This window comes from Chenopodium album, chromosome 15, assembly GCF_948465745.1.
Source record: "Chenopodium album chromosome 15, dcCheAlbu1.1, whole genome shotgun sequence".
In the NCBI taxonomy this organism is placed as follows: Eukaryota; Viridiplantae; Streptophyta; class Magnoliopsida; order Caryophyllales; family Amaranthaceae; genus Chenopodium; species Chenopodium album.
The window spans coordinates 52,057,950-52,077,122 of NC_137848.1; the positions used below are offsets into that span (position 1 = coordinate 52,057,950).

Genomic DNA, 19,173 nt, shown 5'->3' on the forward strand with positions numbered 1-19,173 from the left:
TGTTATTGGTTTCTTTTTATATTTATCTTAATTATATTAATAATCACTATGACATCATGTATAACGCACGACTTTTCCTAGATGTTCTATAAATAGCTTGCATTAATTAGCCCTTCCTAGAAATTAATCAGTAAATCCAAGAAGTGTAAACTAAAAAAAAAAATAAGAAATGGAAGGTGTTGTTAGAAAGATTAAATTAGGTTCTCAAGGTTTAGAAGTTTCAGCTCAAGGTCTAGGATGTTTGGGAATGTGTTTTTATTTTAGACCTCGAAACTCCGATGAAGACATGATTGAAGTTATCCACCATGCTATCAACTCCGGCATCACCTTCCTTGATACTTCCGACACCTATGGACCTCATACCAACGAGATTCTCCTAGGCAAGGTATGTACTTGTAGTTGCATAATTACTTGTTTTTGATATGATATGTTTAATAGATTAAACATAAAATGAGAGTTTGTGTTAGTTTAATTTAATAAAATTTATTTTGTAAAATTGTGTATTGATTGAACAGGCACTAAAAGGAGAATGGAGAGAAAAAGTGGTATTGGCTACAAAATTTGGCATCAACGGCGCTGTTGGTGCAGACATGGAGATTCGGGGTGATCCTGCATATGTAAGGGCTGCCTGTGAAGGAAGCTTGAAGCGGCTTGATGTTGATTGTATCGATCTCTATTATCAACACCGTGTTGATACCAATGTTCCTATTGAAATCACGGTTAGTTACTTCCAGTGTCGGAGCCACATTGTTCTAAGTGGGGTCCTTTGACCCCACTTAAATTAGCTAAATAAAAATTTTCAAGTGTAAAATTTTAAATTTTGAATTTTGTCATATTTTCTATCAAAATTTGACCATTTGATTTAATAGATTTTAAACAAAAGTATTTTGACCCCACTTGATTATATTTCTAAATTTGCCACTGGTTACTTCATTTTTATTATATTTTGTGTTATTTATACTAATAGATACTTGATCTCCTCCCTTTCATACTATAAGGCATACATAGTTTTCGAGGTTAAACATATATAGGCCATTAGGCCATACCTTATCAGAACTTATGTATATTTATTTGATCATAAGGTTAAACAAGAGTTAATTTGTTTTTCTTATGTTTTTGTCACATATAATTTCAGATGGGAGAGCTAAAGAAATTGGTTGAAGAGGGTAAAATCAAGTACATTGGTTTATCTGAGGCATCTGCTTCGACTATCAGAAGAGCGCATGCAGTCCACCCGATTACAGCAGTTCAGTTGGAATGGTCTCTTTGGAGCAGAGATGTGGAGGAAGAAATAGTTCCTACCTGCAGGTGAGACCGCGAGACTTTTCAGATGTAACATTCTTAAAAAATTGAGTGTTCTAACATTGTTGTTACATTAACTTAGGGAACTTGGGATCGGAATTGTATCATACAGTCCTCTAGGAAGGGGCTTTCTCTCTTCAGGGCCTAAGATGTTAGATAACCTTTCAAACAATAAGGACTACTGGCAGCAGGTATGAACGCGTAATTTCATGTGACCAATTTATAAATAATTGTTCTAACTTCTAACTTGAAATGAATTTTCCATGTTAAATGTAACTGTATTAAGCCTGTTAGATGTAACTTTGCATAGATAATAATCCTGCAGCATGTTTATTCTTTTCCTATATCGCGTAAAGTTTAGCTATATATATCAGTTTTAGTCTATCGACTAGCCTGTTAGGCTGTTACTCCATGTTGATCTGCTTATTTATCATTTCTTTCAGTTATTTCCAAGGTTTCATCCTGAAAATCTTGAGCATAACAAGCATATCTTTGATCGAGTTACTGAAATTGCAACCAAAAAAGGATGTACCCCTGCACAACTAGCACTGGCTTGGGTCCATCACCAAGGAGACGATGTGTGTCCAATCCCGGGAACCACTAAGATTGAGAACCTTAAACAGAACATTGGCGCACTATCAGTGAAACTAACACCCGAGGATATGATTGAGCTAGAGCACCTTGCCTCTGAGGATAGTGTTAAGGGGGATCGATATGAAGCTGGAATGGCTACTTGGAAGACCTGTGATACTCCACCTTTATCCTCTTGGAAAGTGGAGAACTAAAAAAAGATGGAACACCCTGTGCTTAGGTGCTGATTTTTCTTGCATTTGAGACTTGAGAGTGATAGACTTTTTTTTTTCCTTCTCTTTTTTAAAATGCATTATTTATTGGTTGTGTGTCAATCTATCTATCTATATACTATACTAAAATAGGGTACACTAGCTTCATGGCTATTACGTTTTTTTTTTTTCTTTTTTAAAAAAAAAAGGTTATTTGCTTTATATGAATACATTATATTAGTAAATACTTTATATTTGTAAAATATTCATTTTGCTTTATATGGATGCATTATATTAGTAAATCATTTATATCTGTAAAATATTTATTTTGCAATCTATAGATGCATCCCAATTTGTATAGTAAATTGACATTTGTTTTGCGATTGGCCAGCTAGCTATAATGATTAAGGAATACAAAAACTTTAATATTTTATCTTACGATTTCTACCATATAATGTAATGGATATTACAAATATTTATAGCATATTATTAACTTAAGTGAATATTATTAAAAAGATCCTTTATTATAGATAAACGTTACTTTTGAATTTCTATACTTTGCTAAAATATTGCAAAAAGTAGTCCTCTTATTTTTCTATACCTTCCAATTAATCATTAATCTTTCCTTTCTATACTTTGACTTTAAACTATTTTAAGTGAAACTTTTTCATGTTTTAAGGAAATTTTACATAAATACATAAATTATTTAATTTTATTGAATATATATTCAAGAATATAAGAATAATCTATCAAATATTTCTAGACACTACAAGAAAATATATAGTTAATTAACCTTTTAAAACTATATTGCCTTACCTTATAAATAAAATACGTACAAAATATTTATGGTTTACATTATATTAGGTCCCGTTCTCTTCAACTTATTTTTGCTGAACTTAAATTATTTTTACTGAAATAAAATTATATTTGTTGAACTTAAATTATTTTTACTGAACTTAAATTAATTTTGCTGAACTGAAATTATTTTTGCTGAACTGAAATTATTTTTACTGATTTTCTATTATAGTTCTTCTTTAAGAAAACTGAATTTTACTGAACTGAACTTATTTCTACTGAACTGAACTTATTTTTACTGAACTGAAATTATTTTTACTTAATATTATTTTTTTAAGGTGAAGAGAACAGGGCCTTAGTCAAATATAATATTCTATCACATATTTCTAAACACTACTACGAAAGTAAGATATATTAGTAAATTATTAAAAATATAAATCACAATATTACCTTACCTTAGATGCATAAATTTTTTTTACCATATATGGTTTCATAATTTTAATATATGGTAAAAATTCACTAATTATGAAATAAGTTTTTAAATAGATAATATTATAAGGTTTCATAAATAAAAATTTATAATTTTTATTGATATTAAATAATATAAATATTAGGTCAAAATATTGCATCGACATGTATGCAAAGTTTGATTGTGTCAATTATTCTGACATATGGAGTATACGTGTGTGGCCAATTGCCATAGGATTATTCGGTTAGTGTTATAGGGATTACTCAATTAGTGATATAGGGCTTTCTTATTAGTAAGAGTGTGTTTTATTTACGTAGTACTTGATTTTTACTTATCTGAACTAATTTGAATTTACTTGAACTTATTATACCTTATTAAAACTAATTTTAATTGTAATTTGAAGTTGAGCGACCCTTATCAGAACTTATTTTTCCTGAACAAAACTTATCTGAAATTATCTGAACTTATTATAAGTGAAAGTAAGGTGAACAAAACAGACCCTTATAATGGTTACTTTGTTAGTGTTGTAGGGATTACTTTATTTAAGAGTTACTCAATAAGTATAGTAAGGGGCTACTATAATCTATCAGTATATCAGGTCGGGGTTAATTTGTTAGTGTCATAGGAGTTGATTTGTTTTTTATACAAACGGCCACACGGTGTACCAATCGCATAGAAAATGCGTTGTAGATTTTGTATATGCCGTCATAGGTGATATGTAAGAATGTTATGCATGTTTTTTTTTAATTTCTCTTATAAATGTGTAAAGCTAATTTTTTCACTATTATATATGTGCAATAAAAATATCAAACAGTTAATAAAACAATTAAGGGCAAGCCTAAATCAACCTTTTAAGGTCATATATAGGTAGAGGTTACAATTTTTGGAAAAAAATTATACTAAGCATTAACGTTATTGGCTTTATAGATTTTTATACAGGTAAATTTTTTGTCGTGCGTGGAAGGTGCAATATGTTTGTGGTGATGAGGTTGATTCATTATGTAATAAAGTATAACAGGTGATGGGGCAAGATAATTTCATTTTTTAATCCTCCACAAGTGAAAGAAAATTAGAAAAACATGAAAATTAATATTTATATACATAATAAAAATATTAAATATTTATAAAAAGATGTGACTTTATTCATGCTATATATATATATATAATAATAATAATAATAATAATAATAATAATAATAATAATAATAAAATAAAAAATCCTATTTTTATAAGTTTCATGTGTAAATTTAAGGTGTTTTTAGAGTCCATAGTGGAGAAAAAAGATATGACACCTTTGTGTTTTTTTTTTTTCCTTTTTAACCGTGTGCACTATTCACATAAACTACTTTAACTTCGTTTTGGGATTTAGTGTAAGTTAAATACATAGTCATTAAGATATTGTTAGACTCATCTCAATGTTTATTTTCCAAATATCAAAATTTCATAATTTTTGCTAATACGTAACTAAATATATTTATATTTGAAAGTATGCATTGGCAAACATGTCTAAATAAAGTGTATCAACTAATAAAAATCAGAGTAAGTATTATATATAAAATGATCACATTGTTTTATAAGAGAAAATTTTTCCAAACATATATTGAGTTCACAAAGTTTCATATGTGACTGGCCATACTGTGTGGTCGGGCTAGATAACTTGATCAAAGGTTACTCGGTCGGTCAAGGATTACTCGGTTAGGGGTTACTTGGTCAATGGTTACTCGACCAGTCAACGATTACTCGATTAGTCAAGGGTCACTTAGGGGTTACTTGGCTAGGAGTTAATCAGTCATGGATTACACGGTTGGTCAGGGGTTACTCCGTCGGTTACTTGCTCAAGGGTTACTCTGTCAGAGGTCACTCAATCAGTCAGGGGTTACTCGATCGGTTGGTCAGGAGTTATCTGGTCAAGGGTTACTTGATCGGTCAATGGTTACTCGGTCTGGGATCACTCGATTGGTCAAGGGTCATTCAGTCAACTCAGGGGTTACTTAGTTAGTCAGAGGTTACTCGTGTTTTGGTGTGTGTTAGCTGGCCACAAAAAAAAAAATAAAAAAATAAAAAAATAAAACCACGCTGTATTGAGTTAGTGGACAAAATTTAATCATTTCTAAAATGAGCTGGCCAGTAACTCAAGTAGAAATGAGAAATAAAAATAATGACTTAATGTGGGTATTGATTATTAATTAGTTCATTGAGTTGAATTATATTTACAAACTTTACGTTCAATTTAAGAATGGAAAAAGTTGTTTTTAAAGTAGTACTTTCTCTGTATTTTATTAGGGCCTGTTTCACATTTACTGAATTGAACTGAACTGATTGGAGCTAAACTAAACTGAACTGAAGTGAACTGAGCTGAAATGAATATTTTATGAGAGAGGGAAATTAGGAGCTGAACTGAACTGAACTAATTGAAGCTGAACTGAAATGAACTGAACTGATTGGAGCTGAACTGAACTGAAATTAAGTAAATGTGAATGGACCCTTAGTTGTTTGACTTTCCTTTTGCAGCCGCATTCAATTATTTGCCCTATTTCCTTTTTGTTTTTTGGAAATTTTTTTAAATATTTTACTAATTTCTTCTCTCTTAGTGGACCTCCAACTAACATATTTCCAAAAAAAAAAAAAAAAAATTTAATATTTTACGATTCTCTCTCCTCCCAACTATATATCATACTTTATTTTACCATCAACCAGACTTCCTTCATATTTTATTACTTTTTACTATTTCTCTTAAAACTCCGAGTATGTAGTATAACATTATTTCTATTAGTAACACTCATTAAATCGCTTTATCTTAAAATTTTGTGAAATGAAAATAAATATTAAGATTTATAAGTCTTGTACTAGTTTTATGTAATATTCGGAGTAAAGTATGTAATCATGTTATGAGTTATTCCACCTTGAATAATATCTTTTTTTTTTTTTTTTTTTTTTTTTTTTTTTTTTTTTGACGGAGAATAATCAAATTTTGAATAAATTAAGGGACCACTTTTTTTTTTATTTTTTATTTTTATTTTTATTTTTTATATGATTACGGGTTATATTATATCATTGCGCTTTACGGTGATCATTTTATTATTTAATCACCTAAAAGTGTACATACATTTTGATATTTAATTCATAATAAGCATGGCAATAAGAAAATTGTGATAATGCACCAGTGCCACCAAACATTGCTCCATATCACTTTTCTTAGTTTTAATTCCAACTAAGAGTGTATATAAAAGTTAAGACGATATTACCTTTTCCGTTTTTATGTTCTTTGAACTTAATTAGGCGAGCTTTACTTTGATCTTTCAATCGATCACAAAAATAAATTTTATCTTGTTTCATCCCATAATTTATGGTTTTCGTGAATATCTCGGATTGTTTATGTGTTAATCTAGTGAAATTTAAAAACAACAAATTTTCAAGACAATTTTTGTGCTTTCGACAATATGAATACTAAATATATCAAAATCAAGCTAGTGTAAGATTGTAAGAGTCAAATCATTGTTATATATACATAACTACGGAGTATATTTTTGAAGTGAACTATTTTTTTTTTTAAGAACTTGAAGTGAACTATTTAATTCTAGCATATTTAATTTTAATGAAAAAGCTCGTTAAAAATTTAAATTAATATCGTGAATATATAGTGAATTATATTCAATTAGAAAATTAAAGATTCTTTAATTAATATGAAATTGTCAAATAAGCTTTGAAATGAACAACACAAGCTTTTTCTGTCAATAAAATTAGATTAACTTGTTCATGAGCATATACTACGTTTAAACGATAAAAGTGCAAATGGATAGTTGGGATAACACCAACTTTTGCAATTGGTGGAACATTTGTCATAAATGTTTATTTTTAGTAGCCAAAATGACATCAATTATGCCTATTTTTAGTGCCATTAATATCATTCATGACACCCGTTGCATTTATTGCAAGGATATTGATTTTGGCACACCTCCATGTGATAAGAGCATAAAAAACTGTGTTCTCGTATAAAATGTGCCAAAATCAACTTATGGTTATTTTAACTACCCTAAGTCATATATAATAGGTATTGAGGCAAATTTTACCTAATACTACTCCCTCTGTCCCTAATTACTTGACACAATTTCCATTTTTATCGCTCTGTTTAGTTGACTCAATTTGCTCTATTATGCTCTGCTTGTCCAGAAGCTCAAAGGAATATGGCCTTGCTCTCTTTTATAACGTTTGTAACACATTTCATTTTAGTTTGTTTGTTTCATAATGTTCCCTTCTTAAGATATCTATTTCATCACTTCATTTTTAGTCCAACCCCCACCCCCCCCCCCCCCTCCCCCAATACATGCATTATTTTCTTACACCAACTAACTTTGTATACTTCATCTCTTTTGTCCTAATTTTTATACAAATTTAAAATATTTTTTTTTGAACAATACGGAGTACAAATTTTAAATGTTAAAAAACTTAAAAACATGGTGACTTCATTGATTGCACAACATAAGGATGTAATACACGTATAGTTAATTTGAGATCAGAAATCCCAATTACATTTAGACCCGTTTAATTTATCTTATTTTTGCTGAATTAAAATTATTTTTATTGATTCTTTATTATATTTTTTTTCTATAAATTTACTAATTTTTACTGAACTGAAATTATTTTTATTGAATTTAAATTAATTTTACTGAACTAAAATTATTTTTATTGAATACTCCCTCTGTCCCATAATATTTGAGACGTTGAGGTGGACACGTAGTTTAAGAAAGAACAAGCGGGGTGAAAGTGGGATAGATGAAGAGAGAGAAAATATGGAAAAATATTATGGGACGGACGAAAAGTATTCCTATTCTATATTTTAGTAACGTGTCAAATATTGTGGGATGAATGAAAATGAAAACTGTGTTAAAATTAAAACGGAAGGAGTATTAATTTTTTTAAAGTGAAGTAAAGAGGGCTTTGTAACTTCATCAATTATGCAAATCATGACTTTTCTTCCCCCCTTAATAAATAAATAAATAAAGAAAAAAAAAAAAAACCATGACTTCATCAATTACGCAAATCTCTTCATCAAAAAGTCAAACTTATCTATCACTCCAAATACTCCCCACACTTAAACACACTTAAATCACTCATTATTCTCTCCTCTCACCAACTCTCACAAAAGAGAAGAAACTATAAACCCCCCACCCCAAAAAGAAAAACAGAGGAAAACAGAGAGATTTGATACAATGGCAGAATCAAATGGTGTTAGGAGAATGAAGCTGGGATCACAAGGTCTAGAAGTTTCTGCTCAAGGTCTAGGATGTATGGGTATGTCTGCTTTTTATGGACCTCCTAAACCTGAAGAAGATATGATCAAGCTTATTCATCATGCTATTAGCTCTGGCATCACTTTCCTTGATACTTCTGATGTTTATGGACCTCATGCCAATGAAGTTCTTCTTGGCAAGGTGTTTTAATCAATACCCTTTTCTTTTTATGGCATAGTTTGAGCTTTGATTGTTTATTTTGATGTTATTTTGGTCTTAATTTTGATGGGTATTTGTTCAATTTTTAGGGTATTTTGGGTATTGATTTAGGCGTGTTCTTGGTTTCTGATGATCTTATGATGATGTTCTGATCTGGGGGTTTGATTAATTTTAGTAATAATTGGTAATGGTTAATTGCTTTGTTGATTGGATGGATATATAGTAATGTTTTGTAAGAAATTTTGTGAATTTCGGAACACATTGATAATTTGACTAGAATTGGGACTTTATTGAATATTGATGATGCAATTTTTGGGGTTTGATAGCGTACAGTATGATTGAATTGGCCATTTTTGGGTTTTGATCTTGTAAATTGGGCAGGCATTGAAAGGAGGATGGAGAGAGAAAGTGGAATTGGCTTCAAAATTTGGCATTAGATATGTGGATGGAAAAGGAGAGATTCGCGGTGATCCTGCATATGTAAGAGCTGCCTGTGAGGGAAGCTTGAAGCGGCTTGATATTGATTGCATCGATCTCTATTATCAACATCGTATTGATACTAACACTCCGATTGAAGTCACGGTTCGTCCATTTGCTCCATCAGTTATTTCTATTGTTATTCTTGCTTATGATTCTAAAACATGTCTCATTTAATTATGAAATATTCATGTTTGTTCTTTGTCTTGTCTATTTTTGGGTTAAGGATTAGTTTTAAGGAGAGTTTGGAAAATGAAGCCTTATCTCTTCTTTTAAACTGTTGTCACATCACAATTTAGCACATACTCTTCAATACACTTGTTAAGCTATCATAATCATAGTAAGGAAAATTTGGAATGGGATTGGTGGTGATTAAATACAACTAAGCACTTTATTCTGAGACTGTCAAATTGAGGTCTTAAGCAGATTAGCTATCATAATCTTAGAGAAGAGGTGGTGTGTCAAATACTACTCCACGAGAAATTGGAGAACTTTCTTCTCGAACTCTTATTATTGAGGTGTTATGCCAATTGCCAAAATTAAACCAACCCCATGGTCACTGGATGGGGATTAGCTGTGAGAGTCTGTTAACTTTCAAGCATCCTTGTATGAAAGCTACTGGTAAATTTTTAGCATGTTCAGCAGAAATTCTTAAGAGTAGATGTTAGCAATAGTGATTGTGAATTCTAACTATTAGATAGATGTAGTGTTTTAAAAATTCTTTACCAACATACCCATTATCTTATGCCCCAACCCCTTTATATTAAGTCCTTAGTTTTCATACAAACAAATAATATTGCAACAAATACTTTGCCAATAATATTAACCAAAATCTTCTTATAAAGGAACCACTAGCATGATAACTGAGCCACCGATCACAAAACTTTTCTATATGGTTTGGTACAATGATATGCACCTGAATGGTATACAGCATGGTCACAATAATTTGCTAGAACTAATATGCAGCATGCTCAATTTAATTTTAGAACACAGTAATTGCTGCTAAGATTAAAAGCAGTTCAAAACTTATTTCTGTGTCCTCTTATATGGTAATATGCTACATCAGATGGGAGAACTGAAGAAACTGGTTGAGGAGGGGAAAATCAAGTATATAGGTCTATCTGAAGCATCAGCATCAACCATCAGAAGAGCACATGCAGTTCATCCCATAACAGCAGTCCAGATTGAATGGTCTTTGTGGACGAGAGATGTGGAGGAAGACATAGTTCCTACCTGTAGGTGAGATATCTCTGATTTTTGGGTAAGTGAATGTGAAAACTTGGAACTGTGTCTTCAGAGTTCTGACTTTGTTGTATCTTGACATAGGGAGCTTGGGATTGGAATTGTGGCTTACAGTCCTTTAGGAAGGGGCTTTTTGTCTTCTGGGCCCAAGATGACAGAGAACTTTGCAAAAGAGGACTTCAGGCAGGTTTGTCCAATTTGCTATGACATAGTTAATTGTCTCATTTTTCTGAGATTCCTCAAAAAAGCAAAAGATGAAGCTTCTTTATCTAGTTTATTAATCTTGTACCCCATATCTGTTAAGTAATTAAGTATAATCTTATACAAGTATAATGGTATTCCTCAAAATAAAGCTCCTTTTTTTGCTTCATATGTACCGTAATTGACCTATAATTTTCTTGCTATAATCCCCCCCCCCCTAATCCCCCCCCCCCCCCCCCCCCCCCCCCCAACATCTTTTTTTTTTAAATCAAAGATGATAATTCTAGTTTGGCTCCATTAACATAATAAGTATGCAGTAGTGCTTTTGCCATTCATGCAAAGTTTCCTTTATTGATTTAAAATCTTTCTTGGTCTACCACTCTACCCCCACCCAAATTTAAGCGCCAAATTAATGGCTGTCAATTCATTAACTAACATTATAAACACTGTTGTTAGTTTATTGCTGAGTTTGACCCCTTGATCTTTATTGGAAACAGAGCAATTCCTAGTTTTAGATTAATTATTACTAAGGGTTGCTCCTCTATATCTTCCATAATTTACAAACTTAGAAGAGTTGTGCTTAATAAAAAAGAAGTAAATTTGAGGGCTTATTAAGTAATCCTTTTCATGGTATGAGCAGTTGTGGAAAGATTATTGATCTCTAGCACCATGTTGATCAACTTAATTCTTTGCCTTTCAGCACTTACCAAGGTTCAAACCGGAGAATCTAGAGCATAACAAACATCTATTTGAGCGAGTCAGTGAAATAGCTGCTCAAAAAGGATGCACCCCAGGACAGTTAGCGCTTGCGTGGGTCCATCACCAGGGAGATGATGTATGTCCCATCCCCGGAACCACTAAGATTGAGAATCTCAACCAGAACATTGGAGCCTTGTCTGTAAAGCTAACTCCAGAAGAAATGGCTGAGCTAGAATCTCTTGCCTCAGAGGGAAGTGTCAAGGGAGATCGATATGGAGGTTTATCCTCTACCTGGAAGAATTCAGACACCCCACCTTTGTCCTCATGGAAATCTGAATGAAAATGATTCATCCTATGTTGTGAACATCAGTATTTTTCCGCTTACAGCTAGCTCAGATATTGATCAATTTACCTCTTCTTGTACTACTGAGGTCTTTATGTGTTAGTTTAATGTTGTAATTTGTATCAGTATCTTTTGCCTTAATAAAGATGAGTTGATTTTCATGAAAATTTCATGGGTTGATTTCCACAACTCAGCTGTTATAAGTTATCACATAATAACAGAACTATCTGACGCCCGGCAATCAAAGGATAAGTGACACCAGGAGGATAGTCATAGTCAAATGTGCAGAAGGCCACATCCAGCCCCCCTTACTAAAACTCCAGTCACTGAGATTTGAGCTTAACTAAGGTTTCTCTAGGAAGGGGCTTTCTCTCTTCAGGGCCTAAGATGGTTACAAGCATCACAAAGAAGGGCTCCTGGCAGCAGGTATGAACGAGTAATTTCATGTGATCAACCCATGAATCGTTCTAACATCAAATGAATTTTCCATGTATAATATAATTGTATTAAGCCTGTTAGGTGTAACTTTGCACTAATAGTCCAGCAGCATGTTTGTTCTTCTCCTGTATCGCGTAATCTTTAGCTATATAATAGCCTATTAGACTGTTACTCCATGCTAATCTGCATATTTATCATTCCTTTCAGTTATTTCCAAGACTATGAATCAATTTCCTTTTTACTCTTTTGCTTCACTATCTTATTTCCTAGCAAAATGTCTTAAAGTGAAAGTTTGGTGGTTGAAAATGAGACATTCAAAGTATAGGATTTTACAATTGTTTAATTCTTGTTTATTAGCAAATCATATTATTAATTTTCTTATTTTATTTTTTAAGAACCTGTGCATTAATAGATATCCAATAACCGCAAAAACTAGTTTACATATCTTCTGGATTTACATTTTCCCATTTAAATTTGAGTTTGTCTTGTGCTCTAGTCCCTCTGGCTGAACTGTTTAACGAAGAAGTTTAACACCTATATTTGGCCAATGCCTAGAAGTTTTACACGTTTGGTCCTTTAAAAATTTGGAGCCCTGTTCTTTGAGTTTGTTTTATCAAAGTTCCCAAATTTAGATATACTTGTATGGTTGTATCAACAAAGACAAAACTCAATAGATATCCCAATTAGACCATGACTTTTTTTGCTACTTTCCCCCCTTTTCTTCATTTAAATACTCAAATTAGCTCCATCACTTAATACACTCAAATTACTCTTCTCTCACCAATACCCACAAAAGAGAAGAAACAAAAATAAACCCCAAAAAACAGAGGAAAACAGGGGAAAACAGAGAGATTTCACACTATGGCAGAATCAAATGGTGTTAGGAGAATGAAGCTGGGTTCACAGGGTCTAGAAGTTTCTGCTCAAGGTCTAGGGTGTATGGGTATGTCTGCTTTTTATGGACCCCCTAAATCTGAACAAGATATGATCAAACTTATTCATCATGCTGTTAGCTCTGGCATCACTTTTCTTGATACTTCTGATGTTTATGGTCCTCATACCAATGAAATTCTTCTTGGGAAGGTATTTAACCAATACCCTTTTCTATTTATGACATTTTTTGAGCTTTGATTGTTTATTTGATGTTATTTTGGTCTTGATCTTGATGGGTATTTGTTCAATACTTTGGAATTTCATTTTTTTCCCCTTCTGTGTTTTTTTTTTGGACAAACCCTCTGTGATATGGATACTGATTTAGGTGTGTTCTAGTATTATGATGATCTTATGATAATTTTTGATCAGTTGTTAATTGGTGTGTTGATTGGATAGATATATGATAATGTTTTGTTAGCAATATATTGAATTTCTAAACATATTGATAATTTGATTGATATTAGGACTTAATTGGTGATGTGATTTTGGGGTTAGATAGCTTACGATTGAATTTTTTTTCTTTTTCTTTTCCTTTTTGGGTTTTGATCTTGAAATTTGGGCAGGCATTAAAAGGAGGATGGAGAGAGAAAGTGGAATTGGCTACAAAATTTGGCCTTCAATATGTGGAAGGAAAAGGAGAAATTCATGGTGATCCTGCCTATGCAAGGGCTGCCTGTGAGGGAAGCTTAAAGCGGCTGGATATCGATTGCATCGACCTCTATTACCAGCATCGAATTGATACCAAAACCCCAATAGAAGTCACGGTTTGTACATTTGCTTCTTCAGAAATCTTTATTAGTATTCATTTCTGAAATATTCATATATATTTTTTTTTCAAAAAAACATTCGTAATTTGTTCTATCTCTTGTCTACATTTGGGTGAGAAATTAGTGGTATGGAGTGGATGGGAAAATAGAAGGTTCACCTTGTCTCTTGTTTTGAACTGTTGTCCAATCACAATGGAGCACATACTATTGAATACACCGGATAATTTATCATAAGCTATTTAGGGGAAAGGGATGGACCGATGGTGTATCTATTACAACTGTACAAGAAATTTTAGCGCTTTCTACTAAAATTGTTATTATTCAGGTGTTATGAAAATCTAAACCAACCCCATGGACGTTGGTCGGAAATTAGCTAGAGAATTGGTCATACATCAAGCAGTCCTTGCATGAAAGATAATCACAAAGTCAAAGCATGCGATAGCAATAGCTTTTAGAGTAGAATTTTTGGTAGTTATTGTGGAATAATATTCACTGTGTTATTAGAGAATAGAGCTGGTGTTTCTAAAACTCTTTATCAACATAATCATTATCTTATTGCCCAACCCCTTTGTATTTACATTTATAATGTTCAAAATCTATTTCTTTGTCCTCTTATATGTTGATATGCTACATCAGATGGGAGAACTGAAGAAACTGGTCGAGGAGGGGAAAATCAAGTACATAGGTTTATCTGAAACATCGGCATCAACCATCAGAAGAGCACATGCAGTTCATCCCATAACAGCAGTCCAGATTGAATGGTCCTTGTGGACACGAGATGTGGAGGAAGACATAGTTCCTACTTGCAGGTGAGTTAAATCTGATACTTGGTAAGTGAATGTGAAAACTTGGGACTGTGTCTCAGAGTTCTGAGTTTGTTGTATCTTGACATAGGGAGCTTGGGATTGGAATTGTAGCGTACAGTCCTTTAGGAAGAGGCTTTTTCTCTTCAGGGCCTAAGATGACAGAGAACTTGGCAAAAGAGGACTTCCGACAGGTTTGTCCAAATTGCTCTGACTTAGTTTATTGTCTCTTTTTTCTGAGTTTACTGGTATAAGATTAAAAAAAAATGCTCTTTTTTTCTAGTTTATTTATCATACATTCTTACACTCCATATTTGGTAAGTAAAATCTTATTTTTAAGGGATTCCTCAAAACAATGCTCCATTTCCTGTTTCAAATGTACCATAATTGTCCTATAATTTCCTTGCTATTCCTTTAACATAATATGTATGCAGTCGTGCCTTTTCAATTCATGCAAAGGTTCCTTGTTGCATTTGAAGCCTTTCTTGGTGTACTCTCACTCAAAACTAACCAACAAGTTCATTGCCCATCATTTTGTCAATTAACATTATAAACATCGTTGTTATTTGCTTCTAGAATTTGACCCCTTGATCTTTATTGGAAACAGGGCACTACATAGCTAGTAATTCTAGGTTAATTATTTCTAAGGGTTGCTCCTCTATATCTTCCATGATTCACAAACATAATAAAGTCGTACTTAATGAATGGAAGTAAATATGAGGGCTTATCTCGATTATTAAAGTAATCCCTGTCATAGTATGAATAGCTGTGTGAAGATTATTGATCTCTAGATTCATCTTGATACTCATTTCTTTTCCTTTCAGCTCTTACCAAGGTTTAAACCAGAGAATCTAGAGCATAACAAACATTTATTTGAGCGGGTCAGTGAAATAGCTGCTCAAAAAGGATGCACCCCTGGACAATTAGCGCTTGCGTGGGTTCATCACCAGGGAGATGATGTATGTCCCATCCCCGGAACCACTAAGATTGAGAACCTCAACCAGAACATTGGAGCCTTGTCTGTAAATCTAACTCCAGGAGAAATGGCTGAGTTAGAATCTCTTGCCTCAGAGGGCAGTGTTAAGGGTGATCGATATGGAGGTTTATCTTCTACCTGGAAGACTTCAGACACCCCACCTTTGTCCTCATGGACACCTGAATGAAGGGTTCATCATATATTGTACAACAGTACTCCAAAGGATAATGTTTTGTTGTGAACATCAGTAGTTTTTTAATCAAATTACTTTTTTTTTTGGTACTGCTGGAGTTGTTTTTGCCAGTTAAGTGTGCTTTTGTTTCTTTTTGTAATCTGTATGGACTGTATCTATATCTTTTGCCTTAATAAAGAAGATTTACTTTTCATGTAATTTTCATGGGTTTATTTCCTTGACTCAGCTGTTATTACATAATTACATAACTATCTGACACACGGCAATTAAAGGATAAGTGATACCATGAGTAAAGTCAAATTTAGCAGAAGGCCATATCCAGCCCCTCTTATTGGAAACTCCAGTCACTGAGATTTGAGCTTGGCCAAAGGTTTCTCTTGCCTATTTAATATTCACTTTACACACAGTTACATACACCCAGAAAGCAGAAACAGGTAAAGATGATATCATCTGTTAAGAGGGTAAAGCTGGGTTCTCAGGGTTTGGAAGTATCAGCTCAAGGTCTTGGATGTATGGGGATGTCTGCCTTTTACGGCCCTCCTAAACCCGAGGAAGACATGATTCAACTGATCCACCATGCTATTGACTCTGGTATCACCTTCCTTGACACATCTGATGTTTATGGACCTCATACAAATGAGTATCTCCTTGGAAAGGTAATTTAAGATATTCCACCTTTTATATTGATGATTCTATATGCTCTTTGTTTGTTTATTTATTTTTAAGCTTTGATATTATAGGTGTGTGCTCAGTTTTGGTAATTTTTTTTTTCCAAGGCATTTTGATTTAATTTTGGTGATGCTGTTTTGTGTGTGGCTATATATTTCGACAAGATTTAGTTTTGATGCTGATTTTGTGTTACTGAATCTGGGTGTTGGTTGGTTAACTTAATTGTTAAGTGACATCAATTTAGCAGTCAGGTTTTGGGAACAAGATCCCTCATTACTTGGAATTGGTCCCAATTAACTTCAAGTATGATGCAGCTTTGGGGTTTATTAGGATACGATTAAGCTAGCTTTCTTTTTCTTTTCTTATTATTTGGCTTGTGGATTTGTGTTGGGCAGGCATTGAGAGGAGGTTGGAGAGAGAAAGTGGAATTGGCTACAAAATTTGGCCTCAAATTTACTAATGGAAAAGGAGAGATTTGTGGTGATCCTGCATATGTAAGGGCTTGCTGTGAGGGAAGCTTGAAGCGGCTTAATGTTTATTGCATCGACCTCTATTATCAGCACCGTGTTGATACCAAAATTCCCATTGAATTCACGGTATGTTCATTTGCTTCATTTTATTTTCTTATTCACCCTGATTTATCATTCTGAAATGGAATCTGCTACCGGACACATTATTCATTATTTAACTTGGACTTCCAGTTTTCTTGTTATTTCTAGTAACATTTGGACTATCAGTTAATATTATGAAGAGAGGGGACCAAGAAGAAAAGTCAGGGTGAAGATAAGTTAATAGTTCGGAGGATTCAGAGCATCACATCAGGTGATGTGTTGGTGTGACGACAATTTCTGTGGTAATAAATTGTAGGTTGATCACTGTGTCTATCACAAAGGTGTGCTAATAATTTATAAAGTTTTAAGCTACTTCAAATGTCTTAGAGCTACCTATTTAAAGCCTTTTCCTATATATAAATGCTATATATTATTAGGTTGGGTGTTATGCAACTTAAGGTTGCTGCTGTACTAAGATTGTCTGATATAAAACCAGTTGTCTTTCGTTTGTTGACATGCTGCATTAGATGGGAGAGCTGAAAAAACTAGTAGAGGAGGGAAAAATCAAGTACATAGGTCTATCTGAAGCTTCAGCTTCAACCATCAAAAGAGCGCATGCAATTCATCCTGTAACAGCCGTTCAGCTGGAATGGTCCTTGTGGACAAGAGATGTGGAGGATGAAATAATTCCTACCTGCAGGTGACATGTTTCTGATGCTCGAAATTTTAATGAGAACGTTAAAATGTTGTGTTCAGAGTTCTGACTTTATTTATCTTTAGGGAACTCGGAATTGGAATTGTGGCATACAGTCCTCTTGGAAGGGGGTTCCTCTCTTCAGGGCCTAAGATAGTGGAGAGCTTCTCAAAGGAGGACCTTCGGCAGGTTTGTCCAAATTGTTGAGGTATTTGTATACAATGTGTTCCATGTGGGCCAAATAAGTGGTCTCGTTTTGTACAGTTTGAATCACTTTTGACTTCTGTGTGAATATTACCTTGCTTGTTTTAATAGTAACCTCTTGCTACATGTTACTCTTTTTGGCTTTCAGAACTTGTCAAGGTTCCAATTAGAGAATATTGAGCACAATAAACACATGTTTGAGCGAGTCAGTGAAATAGCAGCCCGAAAAAGATGCACCACAGCACAACTAGCGCTTGCATGGGTCCATCACCAGGGAGCTGATGTGTGTTCCATCCCTGGAACCACTAAGATCGAAAACCTTAACCAGAACATTGGAGCCTTATCTGTTAAGCTTACTCCTGAAGAGATTACTGAGCTAGAGCCCTTTGCCTCTGCAGACAGCGTTAAGGGCCATCGATATGGAGGTCTTACTAGTACTTGGGCGAATTCAGAGACTCCATCTTTGTCCTCCTGGTCACCTGAATGATGATGTTGCATATACCGAATCCTATATTTCTTAAATGTTGCCTACTTTGTGTGATCATCATCTTGTTGTTGGTAGTTACATTTTGTCATAAAAACAAACAATTTATTTCGTTCATGATCTTGGATTGAAGCTGTATTAATAAGTTTTGCAACAATAAAGAAATCTCTTCATGAAAGTTTTTTTTCGATCAGCTATTACACACACAAATGGAAGTTCATATCTATCCTGTTCAATTAGGGTTCTGCCATTCTTTCTCTCTCTCTCTCTCTCTCTCTTTTTTTTTTTTTTTTTTTTTTTTTTTTTGGTCTTAGAATATATCATGATGGTTTTACAATAATTTTTTTTTATTTACACATAGGTTCTGAACATACAGCAAAATTTTGTAAAAAATAATACTCCATAATAAATAGCAAAATCATTAGCAAATGAAAAGTTTAAAAATAACAGCTTAGATTAATTTTTAATTTTTAATTTTTTATACAACCCTCAAATAGGATAAAAATAAATATATAATTTTTATACACAAAATAATATCTTTTAAAAAATAAACTCAATAATTCCTATATTCCCTGACACACACACACAAAAAAAAAAAAAAAAAAAAAAAAAAATTAATCTTCTTAACTGAATTGAGAATAAGTAGCTTGGACTTAGATAAAGTAAAACAACAAAGATTTAGGTGCCAATTATTAAGCTATA

At 33.0% G+C, this 19,173-nt stretch overlaps 1 protein-coding gene and 1 pseudogene across 2 annotated transcripts; both read left to right on the forward strand.

The window, feature by feature from the left end:
- Positions 1–169: 169 nt before the first annotated feature.
- On the forward strand, positions 170–12,423 carry LOC145583363 (putative aldo-keto reductase 3). Its single transcript, XM_081640598.1, has 8 exons — positions 170–385; positions 516–719; positions 1,136–1,308; positions 1,385–1,493; positions 1,746–2,075; positions 10,368–10,513; positions 10,601–10,703; positions 11,418–12,423. Exons 1-8 carry the CDS (start codon positions 170–172, stop codon positions 11,754–11,756), a joined length of 1,620 nt encoding a protein of 539 aa, XP_081496724.1. The 3' UTR covers positions 11,757–12,423.
- Positions 12,424–13,010: 587 nt separating this feature from the next.
- On the forward strand, positions 13,011–18,519 carry LOC145583362 (putative aldo-keto reductase 4; annotated as a pseudogene). The gene is made up of 8 exons (XR_014100115.1): positions 13,011–13,280; positions 13,694–13,894; positions 14,534–14,706; positions 14,792–14,894; positions 15,525–15,866; positions 17,644–17,789; positions 17,870–17,972; positions 18,136–18,519. The product of XR_014100115.1 is annotated as a putative aldo-keto reductase 4 (transcript).
- Positions 18,520–19,173: the final 654 nt, after the last annotated feature.